The sequence below is a fragment of the Peromyscus leucopus genome, chromosome 1, assembly GCF_004664715.2.
Source record: "Peromyscus leucopus breed LL Stock chromosome 1, UCI_PerLeu_2.1, whole genome shotgun sequence".
In the NCBI taxonomy this organism is placed as follows: Eukaryota; Metazoa; Chordata; class Mammalia; order Rodentia; family Cricetidae; genus Peromyscus; species Peromyscus leucopus.
In genome coordinates this window covers 120,301,887-120,319,670 of record NC_051063.1, presented here as the reverse complement: position 1 = coordinate 120,319,670, position 17,784 = coordinate 120,301,887, and the positions used below count along the sequence as shown (strand labels likewise).

The following is a 17,784-nucleotide window of genomic DNA, read 5'->3' as shown; positions in this document are numbered from 1 at the left end:
GAATAGATACCCTGTTACAGTGGAAAGGATGGTCAAACTCCTCCGTCCACGGCAAGTGGCCTTGCCCATCTTCTCATAGAAACCTTCCGACTACAGCTCACCAGTATGGTAGGCCAACTAGCCAGCTTGCTGAGTGGGTCTCTTCTCCGCTTCCAGAGAGCTGGGATCACAGCCTGGCCACTGAGCTCTCCCTGCGTGTGTATGAGCTCTGGAGATCCTGTCTCTGGTCTTCACACGCGTGTGACAAACACTTTACCCATTGAGCTCTCTCCCCAGCCCTCGGCTTTTTCTCTCTTGCGAAGGCTTTGGGAAAGAAAATACAACTCTTTTGAACTGCTAGACTTTTTCCTCATCTGAGAACCTGGGTTCTGTGGTCTTGCAAAATCCTGTCTACTTCCCCTCTCCAGGACCCCGCCTTCCTTGCCAACAAATTCTAGGGTCCTGGGCTGGGTGACCAAATGTCCTAGTTTCCCAGGACTAAAGGCATTTCCTGGAACGTGGGGCTTCTGCTGCGAACAGTGGAAAGTCCCAGGTAAACAAAGACAGGCCGCTCCTCCCAGCTCTTGGAAAAACAGGTTTCTTTGAGTTCAAAGTCTTGTCGACATCTTCAGTATCAAAATAGTACAAAACCAGTAAATTTTTTAAAGGAAAGATTAAATTGTGTTCTTAGCACTTGCGAATGTGTGCATGTATGAGTGTGTGTGAATGTGTGCATGTATGTGCCTGTATGTTGTGTATTTGGTGTATGTACTTATTAATGTGGGTATGTGCACATGGGTGTGGAGGCCAAGGAATCAGTGTCGGGTGGCTCCAAGCTCTCTCCACCTTGATTTTCTGAGAAGGGTCTCTCACTGAAGCTCGTTGGCTCTTAGGCTGACTGACCATGCGCTTCAGGGATCAGCCTGCATCCACCCCTCTTCTCCAGCACTGGGGTTATAAGCACTTGCCCCCCACGCCTTGCTTGTACATGGGTGCTGTGGTCTACACTCAGGCCCTTGTGCTTGAACAGCGGTTTACTGATTCATCATCTTTCCAGCCTTCTCCCCCACAAGTTTTTTTTTTAGTCAGAGTCTCTCATTGACCTGAAACTTGCCAAGTAGGTGTGGGTGGCTGGCCAGAGAGCCCCAGGGACTCACCTGCTGCAATTATAAGTATGTGCCATTGTGCCAAGCTCTCTCTCTCTATTTAATTGAGTTCTGGAATAGCACTCATGTCCTGCTTGCCAGAAAAACAATTTACTATCTCTCCAGCGCAAATTGTGTCCTTAGCACTTAAAATAATAAACATTGTTAAAATAATTTCCATGTACGCATTTCCAAGTTCTTACTCTCCAGTCTTGCTGTGGTTTTGGCGCTTGTTTCAAGGCCACTGTCTGAGCCTGGAATCCACGCAAAGTGTGTGAGAATGTGGCTCATTAGGGGAGTGCTCCCAAGAAAAAGTGGAAGGAGTGGGTGGTACCTCTATCTGTCAGTACCTCCACCCTGTAATTCCACAGAAGACAAAAAAAAAGAGATTATTGACAGCCGGTTGCAGCTTCAGGAGTGGGCACGTGGAGGCGGAGGACGCCTCACCCCAGAAGGGGCTGAAATCCAGAGATTGAGCAAGGATACAGTGTCAAGTTCCCGCAGAGGGAAATGATCCCCAGTGGACAGGAACTACAACTCGGAGGTGCTCCACTGAAGAAGCCAGTGTTGGTGCCTCAGCTTCCAGGCATCACTGTCAAGCTGCTTGATGGAATGCAAAGGCCTGAGCACACTACTTTGTGCTTTGGCAAAGCAGGGCCTTTCAATGTGAGGATGGTGCTTGTCTTGGCTTGAAAGAAAACAAAGATGGCAGCCATGAAAATGACCCAAGGGTCTGGTATGTTCTTCTTAAGAGGGTAACAGTAGTTGAAAGGGCCTCTGCTGACTTCTCTGGTTTGTTTAGACAGGCTGCATGCTCTCAAGCCTGTCTCATTTATGTCCACCACACTGAGGGCAATGGTCCCTTGGATCACAGATCAGTCTGTGACTGATCCTTGACTTAGGATACAATGAGGCCCAGCATTTCTATCCTGGCCTCAGCTACATCTTCTGCTTCCATTTCTTCATCTGCCTGGGACATACCTTCACTCCATGACCTGGCTCCAGGACCCCATAGCTGCCTCATGGGGGATGGGAATCACCTCCTTTCCCATGCTTTTCAATCTTGTTTGTTACTCACCCAGAATATTCAGACATGGAGGATTCATGTTTAGATGAAATGCCACCCTCTGCCCCTCTTTGCATGACCTCCCTTCCCCTCTGTCACCACACACACAAGGAAGAATGGTTATCTGGACAGCTCTCCAATGAAACTAAGGAAAAGCCCCAGGACTCCCAGCTCCCAGCCTGCCTCTGATCCCAACCTGTTTCTGCTACAACCAAATGCCAGTCCACCCCAGCTCTCAGCTTCCACATCACAGCTTGAAACAGGAATAAAAACACAGGATACTGGCTTATAGCCAGCACAGGGTTGGGGCAGCTGAGATGTACCTGGAAACCACAAGTTTGCCATCAGTCAATATGGGCTCACTCCAGATATGGGCCCTGAAGGAACAGTGGGGGACCCAGAGTGCAATGAGATCACTTAAAGGTTAGGAGCTGAGAGCCATGGACTCTGAATTACGATGAACATGAACTCATGAACCTAAGTCCAGAGGCAGCTTCCACCAAAAGAGTTATATTTTTCTTCTTATGTCCTTTTCCAGAGGAGCTGGTAGCAACCTGGCTTGGACAGATATTTCCCCACTTCCTTACCTGAAGACAGAGCCTGCAGATCTCCAATGAAACTTTATTCTGCCATGGAAGGTGGACCTATAGTGACTTAGCTTTAGTACCTACTTGGCTCTTGGGGTCCTGTCTCCTTGATGATCAGGTAACTCTGTGAGCTTTTCTACAAGAAGCCCTTAAACCACCCCTCCTAAGAGTTGAGAAGGCCTGAGAGATATCCATAGTTTCCAGGAACCCTTGTGTGATGTCATCACTTACATCACCAATGACACGGCTCAGGTCTGTGAACCCAGCAGCAAGAGAAACATGGTGACCACCTAAGAATGCAGAGATTTCATGAGAAAAATGAGCAGAAATTTCTTCTTCCCTTGAGGAGCCTGGGGAGAAGAAATTGCTCCCATGCTAACAGATCATGATGGTGAAATGTGTTCTTTGCTCATTAGCATCAAACCACTTAATTTTCTTTTTCACATATGTATTTGACTTTTAGTAAAAATGTGGGAGGAATCATGGGCTGGGAGGTTGTATCTAAAGAACCAGAGGCAGGATGTGTGGCAGGCATTCTAATTTAGTGTCCCGCAGGGAGCTTGCACCTGTGGCATACTTTATTCAGAGTCTTGGGATTTGAGATGGGAATGCTTTAAGTGTTCCCTGAAAGAACTGAGCTCAAAAGCTGTGAGCCAGCAAAGAGACCATTGTTGTAAGCGGTGCAGCGGATGCAAAGGGATCCGGGCAGTCAGGAGCCAAGGAATACCACAAAGTCACAGTAAGCATAGCAGCTTACAGCTTTGCTCCAGGGGAAGGTTTCCCCATTGAAAGTGCAACAACTCTGTTCCAGCAGGGGAGAGTTTCTCTGGAGCATAACAACTCTGCTCCATAAGGGAGCAGCCAAAGTGTCACAGTTCTGCTCAACTAGGGCTCTGGCTCCAGCAAAAATTGTTACAGGTAGGCTCTGCTCTGGTGAAAATGTCTCACTCATGAGATTTATTGGGAAGGAAGAATGCAAGAGGCTGGCGCTCAGGTGAGAAACAGCAGCAGACTGAACAGGGTACAGAGCCTATACAGGGTTTCTTGGGGGTGGGGGCAGAGCTTTCCCCGGGTGGCTTGGGGTTGGTAGATTTTTTTTGTGGTTCTGGGGTAAGCTAGGGATTGGTGAGATTTCAAACCCTGGTCCTGTGGTCAAGTCAGGGGCAGGATGTTTTTTTCCTTGGCCTTTTTCACCCTACAGTTGAGATAGAAGCCTGTGGTTAAGTCATGCTGATCACCTCAGCCTTTCTTGAATGCAGCCTACTTTTATGTGGGTGCTTAATGGGTATCCTATTCCTAGACTATTAGCACATTCCAGAAATCCATGTTCTACTTGCTCATCTCTCTTTCCCTAGGGATGGGGGACTCTTTACGCTCAGGAAGCCTAGGTTTTCTTTATGTTGACAACCAGCACCATGGATAACAGGTGGTAGGTGTCACATAAGTGTTTACAGAAATAACATGCTTGAGAAGGTGAGCAAACAAAGTAACCTTCCAAGTAGCAACTGAGGACATGCCTTAATTTCCCCAGGAAGTTGAGGGGAGACTGGGAGATGATGGAGATCTCTGGGTAGCAGCATAACACATGCTACAGCTTTCCCCTCTCTCTCTCTGAATTCTGAGCAGCCAATGTCCCCTCACTTTTCAACCTGACCCTCTCTCCCTCTACTCAGGCTGATAAAGAATTAAAACACAACATTATGTGTATGTGCTCAGGTGTGTGCTCAGGTGTGTGTATGGGAATGTGAAGACAGAGATCAACCTTGGATGATGCTCCTTAGGAGTCATCCATCTTTTTTTTTGAGACAGACTCTGAACCTAGAACTCATCTTTTTCAGCAGACTGCCTGGCTAGTGAGCCCCAGGGATCTGGCTATGTCCCCCACCCTAGTCCAGGGATTACAAGTGCACGTGACTTATTCAGTTTAATTCTTCATAAATTTCCGTATTCTCCATATGACTTACATTATGGGCACAATTCGGAAAATGATTGTCTAAAGAGTTTGCTTTGGTTCATAGTTTATCGACAACAGAAGGAATACAGGTAGGGTGTCAGGCCAGGTCCTGGCAAGAATTTGACTTTTATTTAATGTTTCTTCCTGCTGTGTCCCTGTCCTGCAGCCTTTTCAGCTTCACATCCCTGAGCTCGTGCAGGGATAGGGCAGGCTAGTCATGGACACTTTTCTGCTAGACCCGTTCTGAGGCTAAATCCCTAAGTATTTCAGGAGTTCTCAGTCAATGAGTGACAAATCACTCGCTTTCCTCCTCCTCTGGTGGGCAACCTGTTTTTCAGAAATAATTTTTATTATTTTATAAGCAACATCTACTGTTTAGAAAATAGGTCTGTGGTGGTTAGCATTAATTTTCAACTTGACAGACTAGAATCACAGGCAGATGGCCCTTTGGTATTCTGTGTCTCTGTGTGTGTTGGGGGGGGGATCATGATTAGGATTACTGATGTGGGAAGGCCCATCTTAATTGGGTGCAGGACCATTTTCCGAACAGGGGATGCTGGGGTGTATAAAATGTAGAAAGTGAGCTGAACTAGCCTTCCTCCCTGTTTCCTGGTTATGGATGACATGTGACCAGCGGCTTCCTCCCTGTTTCCTGATTGTGGATGACATGTGACCAGCTGCTTCCTCCCTGTTTCCTGATTGTGGATGACATGTGACCAGTGGCTTCCTCCCTGTTTCCTGATTGTGGATGACATGTGACCAGTGGCTTCCTCCCTGTTTCCTGATTGTGGATGACATGTGACCAGTGGCTTCCTCCCTGTTTCCTGATTGTGGATGACATGTGACTGGCTGCTTCCTCCGTTTCCTGATTGTGGATGACATGTGACCAGCTGCTTCCTCCCTGTTTCCTGATTGTGGATGACATGTGACTGGCTGCTTCCCCCCTGTTTCCTGATTGTGGATGACATGTGACCAGCTGCTTCCTCCCTGTTTCCTGGTTATGGATGACATGTGACCGGCTGCTTCCCTCCTGTTTCCTGATTGTGGATCAGAAGTGACCGGCTGCTTCAGGCTCACTTGACCTCTCTTGACCATGATGAACACTATCTGGAGCTATGAACTAAAACGAACCCCTTCTCCCTCAGGTTGCTCTTGCCAGGACATTTTGTCAATCAATAGGAAAGGAAATAAGAAGAAGTTCTATTAAAACTTTGGAAGAATGCTGGCATTGGTGGTGCACATCTTTAATATCAGCACTTGGGAAGCAGAGTGAGGTGGATTTCTGAGCTTGAGGCCAGCCTGGTCTACAGAACGAGTTCCAGGACAGACAGGGCTATACAGAGAAACCCTGTCTTGAAAAAAACATACAACCAACCTAAACCAAAACAAACAACAAAAAACCAAAACTAAAACAAACAAAAAACTTCCCAAGAAACCTCCATGTGAAGAGGCCATACTATTTCCTTATGAATGGGGGTTTCTTCTTCTTCTTCTTCTTCTTCTTCTTCTTCTTCTTCTTCTTCTTCTTCTTCTTCTTCTTCTTCTTCTTCTTCTTCTTCTTCTTCCTCTTCTTCCTCTTCCTCTTCCTCTTCCTCTTCCTATTCTTCTTCTATTCTGAATAACATTTGTAACTTTTAGCATTTCTCTAGAACTAAAGATACTAATCAGGAATGTCATATGCATATCTGTTTTGAGTGAGAATACATGTATTTAAGATAGCATCTCACTGTGTTGCCCAGGCTGTTCTGGAACCCCTGAGCTCATTCAGAAAATCCTACTGCCTCAGCCTGGAGCTGGAATTGTAGGCATGTGTCACACACAGCAGCCCATATATGAATTCCTGGGGAAAAACACTGATATGCTATGTTCAGCTATTTTTATGGATACTAAAATTTCTGTCTGGAGTTGTAGGACTAGTTTCTTGCATCCATTAGTTTCTCGATACCAGTCCTTCTTAGATGTATGATTCAGAGCTACTTTCTTTCACACATTCTCTTTAAAGTCTTTGGAAAAATAAATGTCTTTAGTGTTTGTGAAGTTCGATTTGCTAGAAAGCCTTGCCTTACACTGAATTTCAAGAACAGTAGTTCTCAACCTTCCTAATACTGTGACTTTTTAATGCAGTTCCTTACATTGTAGTGACCCCAAACCATAAAAACATTTTCATTGCTACTTCATGACTATAATTTTGCTACTATTATGAATCATGATGAAAATATTTTTTGGAGATAGAGGTTTGTCAAGGAGGTTGTGACCCACAGGTTGAGAACATTGCTCAAGAATCATCTGTTGGTCCTGCAGGCAGGCTGTTCTACCACCACGGCCACCCATTGGACTCTGTAATCTCCAAGACCCACTCCACCTCCCAAACCCACCAAACCCATCATCCTCCCCTGGCCAACTATCCCCTGCAACATAGCAGCCCCTAGAGGTACAAGCACCACCTGCACCAATTGCAAGAAGAGCCTCCCTGTGGTGGTATTGTGTTCCCCAAAATATTGTGTACTCTAATAAATTTATCTGGGGGTCAGAGAACAGACAGCCACTAGATACAAAGGCTAGAAAATGGTGGCACTCACACCTTTAATCCTAGCATTCCAGAGATAGAAATCCCTCTGGATCTCTGTGAGTTCAAGGCCACATTGGAAATAGCCAAGCATGGTGACACACGCCTTTAATCCCAGAAAGCCAGCCTTTAATCCCAGGGAGTGGTGGTAGAAAGCAGGAAGATATATAAGGCGTGAGGACCAGAAGCTAGAGGCATTGGCTGGTTAAGATTTTGGCTGGTTGAGCATTCAGGCTTTTGAGCAGTAATTCAGCTGAGACCCATTCCGGATGAGGACTCAGAGGCCTCCAGTCTGAGGAGACAAGACCAGCTGAGGATCCGGCGAGGTGAGATAGCTGTGGCTTGTTCTGTCTCTCTGATCTACCAGCATGGACCCCAATAACTCGCCTTGGGTTTGATTTTATTAATAAGAACTTTTAAGATTCCTGCTACACGTCCCCATGAACAACCTTCTCTAGCAACATCAGCAGACCCTATAGGCACAAGTGCCACCCACACCAGTTGGAACAACAGGCAAGGCAAAACCTACACCAGCTGGAAGGACAGACTCCATAGGCAAAAGAACAGCCCACACCAGGTGGAAGAACAGATCCCATAGGCATAAGTAAAGCCCACACCAGCCAGAAGAACTGAACAATATGCTAGATCTAGGTACCCAAACTTCCACAAACCTCAGCTGAGACAACCCTACTTGACCCAACAACCAGCCAATCACTAGAACCCTTGGCCATTCAGGCCAAAAGGCAATAAAGGAAACAGACAATAGAAGAACAAAAGGCCTATCCAACAAAGACATCAGAAGAATCAATACCTGTACCTATATTTATTCCAAACCAAGATGGGTAAATGGCAATGTAAGAATACATTCAACAACATAAAGAGCAATATGGCGCCAGCAGAATGTAGTTCTACAACAGCAAGACCTGAATATCCCAATGCAGATGAAGCAGGAGAAAATGACCTTAAAAAATAACTTTATGGGCTGGGTGGTGGTGGCGCACAACTTTAATCCCAGCACTTGGGAGGCAGAGCCAGGCGGATGGATGTCTGTGAGTTCAAGACCAGCCTGGGCTACAGAGTGAGATCCAGGATAGCCACCAAAACTACACAGAGAAACCCTGTCTCAAAAAACAAAAAAACAAAAACAAACAAACGAAAAAAACTTTATGAAGATGATAGAGGTCCTTAAAGAGGAAATGAAAAATTCCCTTAAAAAATGGAGGAAAAGTCAAACAAAAAAATTGGAGGAAATCAATAAATCCCTTAAAGAAAGCCAAGAAAAAAACAATCGAACAGGTGAAGGAAACAGTTCAAGACTTGAAATTGAAATAGAAAGAATAAAGAAAACATAAACCGAGGTAATTCTGGAAATAGAAAATCTGGGTAAGTGAACAGGAACTACAGATGCAAGCATAATCAACAGAATACAAGAGATGGAAGAGCGAATCTCAGGTGCTGAAGATAAGATAGAGGAAATAGATTGATCAGTCAAAGAAAATGTTAAATCTAAAAGATTCCTAACACAAAACATCCAAGAAATCCGGGACACCGTGAAAAGACCAAACCTAAGAATAACAGGGATAGAAGAAGGAGAAGAATTCTAGCTCAAAGGCACAGAAATATACTAAACAAAATCATAGGAGAAAACTTACCCAACCTAAAGGACATGCCTATGAAGATACAAGAAGCTTACAGAACAAGTAGATTGAACCGGAAAAAAAAAAGTTCCCTTGCCACATAATAATCAAAACACTAAACATACAGAATAAAGAAAAACTATTAAGAGCTGCAAAGGGAAAAGGCCAAGTAATATGTATATATGCATACTATCAGAATTATACCCAACTACTCAATGGAGATTCTGAAAGCCAGAAGATCCTGGACAGACCTTCTGTAGACACTAAGAGACCACAGATGCCAGCCCAGACTACTATACACAGCAAAGCTTTCAATTACCATAGACAAAGGAAACAAGACATTCCATGATAAAACCAGATTTAAATAATAACTATCCACAAATCCAACTCTACATTAAAGTACTAGAAGAAAAATTCCAACCTAAGGAAGTTAGCTGCTCCCACAAAAACATAAGCAATAGATAATCTCACACCAGCAAATCCCAAAGAAGGGAAACACACACACACACACACACACACACACACACACACACACTACCACCACCACCACCAAAACCAAAAAATAACAGGAATTAACAATCACTGGTCATTAATATTTCAATATCAATGGACTCAATTCACCTACAAAAAGAGACAGGCTAGCAGAATGGGTACAAAAACAGGATCCATGCTTCTACTGCATACAAGAAACACATCTCAACTTCAAAGACAGACATTACCTCAGAGTAAAGGGTTGGGAAAAGATTTTCCAATCAAATGGTACTAAGAAACATGCTGGTATAGCTATTCTAATATCTAACAAATATACTCCAAACTAAAATTAATCAAAAGAGATGGAGAAGGACATTTCATATTAATCACAGGAAAAATCTATCAGGATGAAGTCTCAATTCTGAACATTTATGTCCCAAATACAAGGGCACCCACATTTGTAAAAGAAACATTACTAAAGCTTACATCACACATCAAACCCTGCACACTAATAGTGGGAGATTTCAACTCCCATCTCATCAATGGATGGGTCGCCAGACAGAAACTTAACAGAGAAATAAGGGAACTAACAGATGTTATGACCCAAATGGACTTAACAGATATCTATAGAACATTTCACCCAAACACAAAAGAATATACCTTCTTCTCAGTACCTCATGGAACTGTCTCTAAAACTGACCACATACTTAGTCACAAAGCAGATCTCAACAGATACAAAAAATTGGAAAAACCCTGGTATCTTATTGGATCACTACAGCTCATAGTTAGAATTCAACAATAACACAAAATGCATGGAAACTGAACAATGCTCAGCTGAATCACCACTGGGTCAAGGAAGAAATATAGAAAGAAATTATCCTAGAATTCAATGAAAATAAATGCACAACATACCCAAACTTATGGGACACTATGAAAGCAGTGCTAAGAGGAAACTTCATTAAGTATTAAGTACCCACATAAAGAATTTGGAGAAATCTCACATTAGTGACTGACAGCACACTTGAAAGTTATAGGACAAAAAGAAGCAAATTCACTCATGAGGAGTAGACAACAGGAAATAATCAAATTGAGGGGTGAAATCAATAAAATAGAAACAAAGAGAACAATACAAAGAATCAATGAAACAAAGAGTTGGTTCTTTGAGAAAAATCAACAAGATAGACAAATCATTATCCAAACTAACCAAAAGGCAGAGAGAGAGAGAGAGAGAGAGAGAGAGAGAGAGAGAGAGAGAGAGAGAGAGAATCCAAATAAACAAAATCAGAAATGACAAGGGAGGATGTAACAACAGACACTGGGGAAATCCAGAGAATCATCAGGTCATATTTCAAAAACCTGGACTCCACAAAACTGGAAAATCAAAAAGAAATGCACAATTTTCTGGATAGGTATCACACACCAAAATTAAATCAAGACCAGAGAAACTATTTAAATAGACCTATAGCCCCTAAAGAAAGAGTAGTCGTTAAAAGTTTTCCACCCAAAAACAGCCCAGGGCCAGATAGTTTCGATGTAGAATTCTACCAGAATTTCAAAGAAGAGCTAATACTAATACTCCTCAAATTGTTCCACACAATAGAAACAGAAAGAACATTGCCAAACTCTTCTTTATAAGACTACAGTTACCCTTATACCCAAACCACACAAAGACGCAAGAAAGAAAGAGAATTACAGACCAATCTCTCTCATGAAAATTGATGCAAAAATACTCAATAAAATACGAAAACCGAATCCAAGAACACATTAAAAAATTATTCACCATGGTCAAGTAGGCTTCATCCCAGAGATGCAGGGATGATTCAATATACAGAAATCTCTCAATGTAATTTATCATATAAACAAACTTAAAGAAAAAAAAAAACACACGATCATCTCATTAGATGCTGAAAAAAGCCTTTGAGAAAATCTGACGCCCCTTCATGATAAAGGTCTTGGAGAGATCAGGGATACAAGGAACACACCTAAACATAATAAAAGCAACATACAGCAAGCTGACAGCCAACATCAAACTAAATGGAGAGAAACTCAAAGTGATTCCACTAAAATCAGGAATAAGACAAGGCTGTCCACTGTCTCCATATCTTTTCAATATAGTACTCGAAGTTCTAGCTAGAGCAATAAGACAACAAAAGGAGATTAAGGGGATACAAATTGGAAAGGAAGAAGTCAAACTTTCACTCTTTGCAGTTATATGATAATATACATAAGTGACCCCAAAAATTCTACCAGGGAACTTCTACAGCTGATAAACACCTTCAGTAATGTGAAGGGATACAAGATTAACTAAAAAAAAAAAAAAAAAAAAAATCAGTAGCTTTCCTATATACAAATGATAAATGGGCTGAGAAAGAAATCAGAGAAACAACACCCTTTACAATAGCCACAAATAATATAAAATATCTTGTAGTAACTCTAACCAAACAAGTGAAGGACCTGTATGATAAGAACTTTAAGTCTTTGAAGAAAGAAATTGAAGAAGATATCAGAAAATGGAACGATCAATCTCCCACGCTCTTGGATAGGTAGGATTAACATAGTAAAAATGACAGTCTTACCAAAAGCAATCTACAGATTCAATGAAATCCCCATCAAAATTCTAATGCAATTCTTCACAGACCTCAAAAGAACAATACTCAACTTCGTATGGAAAAACGAAAAACCCAGGATAGCTAAAACAATCCTGTACAATAAAGTAATTTCTGAAGGCATCACCATCCCTGACTTTAAGTTCTACTCTAGAGTTATAGTAATAAAAACAGCTTGGTATAGCATAAAAACAGACATATGGATCAATGTAATCTAATTGAAGACCCTGACATTAATCCACACACTTATGAACACCTGATTTTTGAACACCTGATTTTTCTGTACAATGGAAAAAAGAAAGCATTGTCAACAAATGGTGCTGGCATAACTGGATGTTGACATGTAGAAGAATGCAAATAGATTCATATTTATTGCCATGCACAAAACTCAATTCCAAGTGGATCAAAGACCAACATAAATCCAGTTACTCTGAACCTGATAGAAGAGAAAGTGGGAAGTATCCTTGAACGTATTGGCACAGGAGACAACTTCCTGAATATAACAACAGTAGCACAGACACTGAGATAGATAATTAATAAATGGGACCTCATGAAACTGAAAAGCTTCTGTAAGGCAAAAGATACTCTCAATTAGACAAAACACACACCTACAGAATGGGAAAAGATCTTCACCAACCCCACATTCAACAGAGGGGTGATCTCCAAAATATATAAAGAACTCAAAAAACTAGACATCGAAATACCAAATAATCCAATTAATAAATGGGGCACAGATCTAAACAGAATTCTCAAGAGAATAATCTCAAATGGTTGAAAGACATTTAAGGAATTGCTCAACATCCTTAGTCATCAGGAAAATGAAAATCAAAACAACTCTGAGATACCATCTTACACCTGTCAGAATGGCTAAGATAAAAAACACCAATGACAGCTTATGTTGGAGAGGATGTAGAGTAAGGGGAACACTCCTCTACTGCTGGTGGGAGTGCAAACTTATACCATTTTGGAAATCAATAGGGTGGTTTCTCAGAAATCTGGGAATCAATCTACCTCAAGACCCAGTAATACCACTCTTGGGCATATACCCAAAGCATCTTCAATCATACTACATAGACACTTGCTCAGCTATGTTCATAGCAGCATTATTCGTAATAGCCAGAACCTGGAAACAACCTAGATGCCCCTCAACCAAAGAATGGATAAAGAAAATGTGGTACATTTACATAATGGAGTATTACTCAGTGGTAAAAAACAATGACATCGTGAAATTAGCAGGCAAATAGATGGAATTAGAAAAAAATCATCCTGAGTAAGGTAACTCAGACCCAGAAAGACAAATATGGTATGTACTCACTCGTAAGTGGATATTAGATGTAAAGCAAAGGACAATCAGGCTACAATCCATAGCCCCAGAGAAGCTAGGTAACAAGGACCCTAACAGCAATGCATGGATCACCCTGGGAAGGGGAAATAGATGAGATATCCTGGGTAAACTGGGGATGGGGTAGTAGAGGGAAGGGGATGGGGGATGGGAACATGAGGTATTGGGATGGCCAAGTTGGGGGAGGGATGGAGAGAGAATGCAATGAAATAGATTATCTTGATAGAGGGGGCCCATTATGGGGTCAGGGAGAAATCTGGTGCCAGGAAAACTCCCAGGAATCCACACGGATGACCCCAGCTAAGACTCTTAGCAATAGTGGAGAGGGTACCTGAACTGGCCTTCCCCTGTAATAAAATTGGTGACTACTCTGTCATCATAGAACCTTTATCCAGTAACTGATGGAAGCAGATGCAGAGATCCACAGTCAAGCACTGGGCTGAGCTCTGGGAGTCCAGTTCAAGAGAAGGAAGAGGGATTCGATGAGCAAGGAGGGTCAAGATCATGATGGGAAAACCCACAGTGACAGCTGACCGAAGCTCGTAGGAGCTCAAGGACTCTAGACCAACAGGCAGGGAACCTGACTCTCTGCATGTGGGTGACAGTTGTGCTGCTTGGTCTGTTTGTGGGGCCCCTAGCAGTGGAACCAGGACCTGCCCTGGTACATGAGTTGGCTTTTTGGAACCTATTCACTATCATGGGATGCCTTGCTCAGCCTTGATGCAGAGGGGAGGAGCTTGGTCCTGCCTCAACTTGATATGTCATGCTTTGTTGACTCCCATGGGAGGCCTGCCCCTTTTTGCAGAGTGGATGGGGAGAGGGGTTGAAAGGAGGTGGAGGGAGGGAATGGGAGGAGAGGAGGGAGTGGAAACTGTGGTTGGTATGTAAAATAAATAAAAAAAATTAATAAAAAAAAGAATCATTTGTTTCCTTTCATGTCCTAAGTAGCTAGAACTTGCAAAGTGTGGTTCTTTAGCATGTCGGTACTGCATACCCTTGATTGGCTGGAGGTGGCTTATTCCAGACTCCCAGAGGCAGGTGCCTCAAGTTGATCAATCACCAAGCTGGTCCCGAGGCACTCACTGTTCAGAGCAAAGTCATTTTTTTTTTTTATTGTAATGAAAATTGAAAAGGCAGTTACATTAGTTACACATATACCCAGTGACTTAATACCTGTTAGTCATACAGAACATTCAAGAAATACAAATGATTTACCCACGGCACAGTTCACATCCATAAGAAGAAAGGCTAAAAGAGAGATGAGTAAGTGCTTGCTGTCCATGGAAGCCTGCTTGTGAACTTTTTCTTGAAGGAAATAGATGGTTAGACAAAGCACACTGCGTACCCTGCATGGCCTGTGAACAGCTCCATTTTGCTACAGCCAATACCCACAAGGCTTTGCAGGCTGCCTGAAGAAACCCAGCTCAGGGCACAAGACATGGAAATATGGCTGTGCCCTGTGAGCTACCTCTTCAAAGCTGTCCCACACTCATGGAGGAAGAGGGCAGCTAGGGAGCTGTTGACTCCCCAGTCCATGGAATACGGCCATGTTCCTCAGCTGTATATTTATTTCTGAGATTAGTCTCATTATGTTGCCCAGATAGGTCTGGGTCTTGAACTCCTGAGCTCACGACCTTTCCTATTTCAGTTTCCCCAGTGGTGGCACTTGAGGTGAGCATCAGCTTGATAGGGTAGGGGATGGTGGACTGGCAAGTTAGGGCACAGAAAGCCATGGCCATATACCAAGAGGGTGGAAATTTTGCCCTGTTACTGTTGGTTAGCAAATGATTTGTTCTTGCTTGTGTGATAGGCCACAGCTGTCACAAAGCAGATGAGCTCACATATAGGGGAGTGACATGTAACCTGTGTCACATACCCAAGAAAAGTCCCAATTTCCCTCCAAAGGCAGTAAAAAGCCAAACCCACAGCTCCCACACCTCTAAATTCACAAGTTAAAGTTCATGTCTGTTTTCCTCACTGAAAAGCATCCTTTGCTCGTGAAGCTAGCTTTGAGCCTCTTTCTCTTTTATGACTTATGCTCACCACCTGAGGCCAGCTCCCGACTGCTGGGGACAGAAGGTGTACCACGCAGCACACACAGGAGACCTATTTGGGATTCCGAGGCTGGGATGAATCTCAGACTGTGCTACTACTCTCCACAGAAGGGCTCAAAGCTGTCTGAGGACCTCCGGGGCCAGAGTTTGTCAGGGACAGGGATCACCACTGGTTTTCTGCTGAGCTAAGTAGAGATTGCCGGCGAGTCCTGTAAAAACACTGGCACTCCCTGGATGGCAGGCAAGGCTGAGCCTCGGAATGCAGTGGTACTGTCCTAGGCTTTTAACCCACATGCTCATTCTGCTCTCATGGATTCCAGAACCTATTATACTCCCAGCTACACTCCCAGCATCCCAGGAGTCAGGCAGCAAGGCAGGGCTGTTGTGAGAGCTTGCACCTCCACATTCAAACAAGGGGTTCCCGAAAGAGCTCTGAAGGACCCCAGGGCCTGCCTAAGGTAGCTCTGTGGCTTCTCCCACACTTGGGCATTAATGGGCTGATCCAGGGTGGTGAGATACCTGTGATGAGGCTGGATAAAGTGAAGGGTGGCAGAGAGCTCTCACCACAGCACATGGGATGTGGGAGGAGCAGAGGGACTTGAAAATGGGGTGGAGTCTGACGCTCTGTCAAATCTGACTGGCATAGGGACTCTGGTGTCAGAAGTTTCTAGAAGTTAGCTCATAGTTCTACCTTAAGACCCACTGTAAGAGTGTGGCCAGAGCTGAGTCCCTGGCCTCCAAGGCCTGACTGTGTCCATTCTGAGATACTCCTGGCTCTCCTGCCTGCTGAGGACAGAGGCTGAGAGGAGCCAGAGCATCCTTCTTCACCCAGAATGTGGCCCCATCTTTCTAGGTTACTGAGCAGAACGTGTCCGGGATCCTGAGAGGTGGAGCCTCATAACCTCGTACAGAGGGCCAGATGTGACTTCCTGAAGGTGCTGGACAGGAAACAGCTCAGCTCTGCTACAGAGCAGGGAGGATGCAGTGACCTACATGGAGCCAGGGCACTGTCCCTCAGGCTAGAGTAAGAGAAGAGTGTTCGCATAGGTCACACGGAGGAAAGGCTAGAAACTTTGAGATGTGGAGTCTGTCTGTAAAAGGGTCAGCGGACCCAAGAACTGGCTTACAAAATGAGCAGCTCCCCAGCCCTGACTCCTGGGGACAGTGCCATAGGGTTGGCTGTCAGCCCAGCTCCCAGGCCTCCTGTCATGCTCCCCTTTGAAATGCAGCTGAATTGGGGACAGCTTCTCACTCTCACGGGCCACACACACCAACACGCCACAGTACATCTACCAACTCACAACTTTGATTCTCACTGTATAAAGCACACCTGGCCCCAGGCCATCAAGGACAGCGAGTGGTGGGAGTCTCAAGTCTCTGTGCTCCCAGCTCCAGCACAGAACTCAGAGGTTACTTACTGCCTCTTAGTCTGACCCGAAGCCCCCAGGCAGCAGCTGTGAAAAAGCAGAAAGAAACCCAGCTTCTGCACCAGGCAGACCTGCTGGTGCTGCCAGCCACTGTGGATGTCAAGCAAACACTTGATGGGTGCAAACTGTCCATTAAGAGATTATTCACAATGGAATTTAAGGACCCTGGAGGCCCCCTTCCGAGCACATAGATAAAGTACAATAAATACAAAGACCCCAAACCCAAGAAGCCAGGCCTGTGGGTTAGAGCCAGGTGATGCCATGTCCAGGGAGATGGGGAGTAAGAGGAGGGCTTCTGGGGTTTCTGCAGCAGGGCAAGCTGGGTGAGGGGTGGCCCCTTTGAACATGGGCATCTATGCCATGACAAGAATAGCGCCTGGGCGGTTGGAGCCTGGCTTTGCCTGAAGCTACTCAGAAAATGGAGGGAACATGCCCAGGTCAGCAAAGTCCTCGATGTTATAGTTGCCAGTCCCCTGCGTCGGGTCCCCCGGCATGGGCAGCATGTCCTGGAGAGGAGAAGAACAGAAAGCCCCAGCGGTCAGTGGCCTCACCCACAGCCTGCCCTTGTCCCGGAGTCCAGCCTGCCACTGACCCCCTTGGCCATCTCTCTAGTGAGCAAGTGTTCCTTTGCATAGCTTGGTGTACAGGGTTGCTTTTCAGGGGTCCTCAATACCTGAGTGCCTAGGGAGCTGCTCTCCTGGGGTGTGGTCATGCTGAAGGTAAACACCACCAGGTCATAGCCCTTTTCTGAAGCTAAGCCCACAGGTGGAAAGAGCTCAGCTGGGCAAGCAAGGCCTTGATTACAGCAGTTCTCAAGACTGAACAGTCATGTGACTTCCAACCAAGCAGGAGCCTGAGCAGGTGCCGCCTGGGTGCAGTGGTCTGTCAGGGAGGGTGGTGCTATCCCCGAGTGGAAGGTTGGTGACTTTATCTAGTCCTAGTTTGCTAGG

The 17,784-nt window shown here is 44.5% G+C and overlaps 1 protein-coding gene across 6 annotated transcripts in view; it reads right to left on the bottom strand.

Annotated features, from left to right (window-relative positions):
* Positions 1 to 14,438: 14,438 nt before the first annotated feature.
* Positions 14,439 to 17,784, bottom strand: part of Arnt2 (aryl hydrocarbon receptor nuclear translocator 2) — a 160,133-nt gene continuing 156,787 nt past the window's right edge. For 5 of the 6 annotated variants that reach the window (XM_028873829.2, XM_028873832.2, XM_028873831.2 and 2 more), the window contains one exon: positions 14,439 to 17,340. In XM_028873829.2, coding sequence (XP_028729662.1) covers positions 17,242 to 17,340 — 99 coding nt within the window. In that variant the 3' untranslated portion in view covers positions 14,439 to 17,241. The remainder of the gene's footprint in view (positions 17,341 to 17,784) is intronic. The other variant, XM_028873834.2, reaches the window with a different exon arrangement.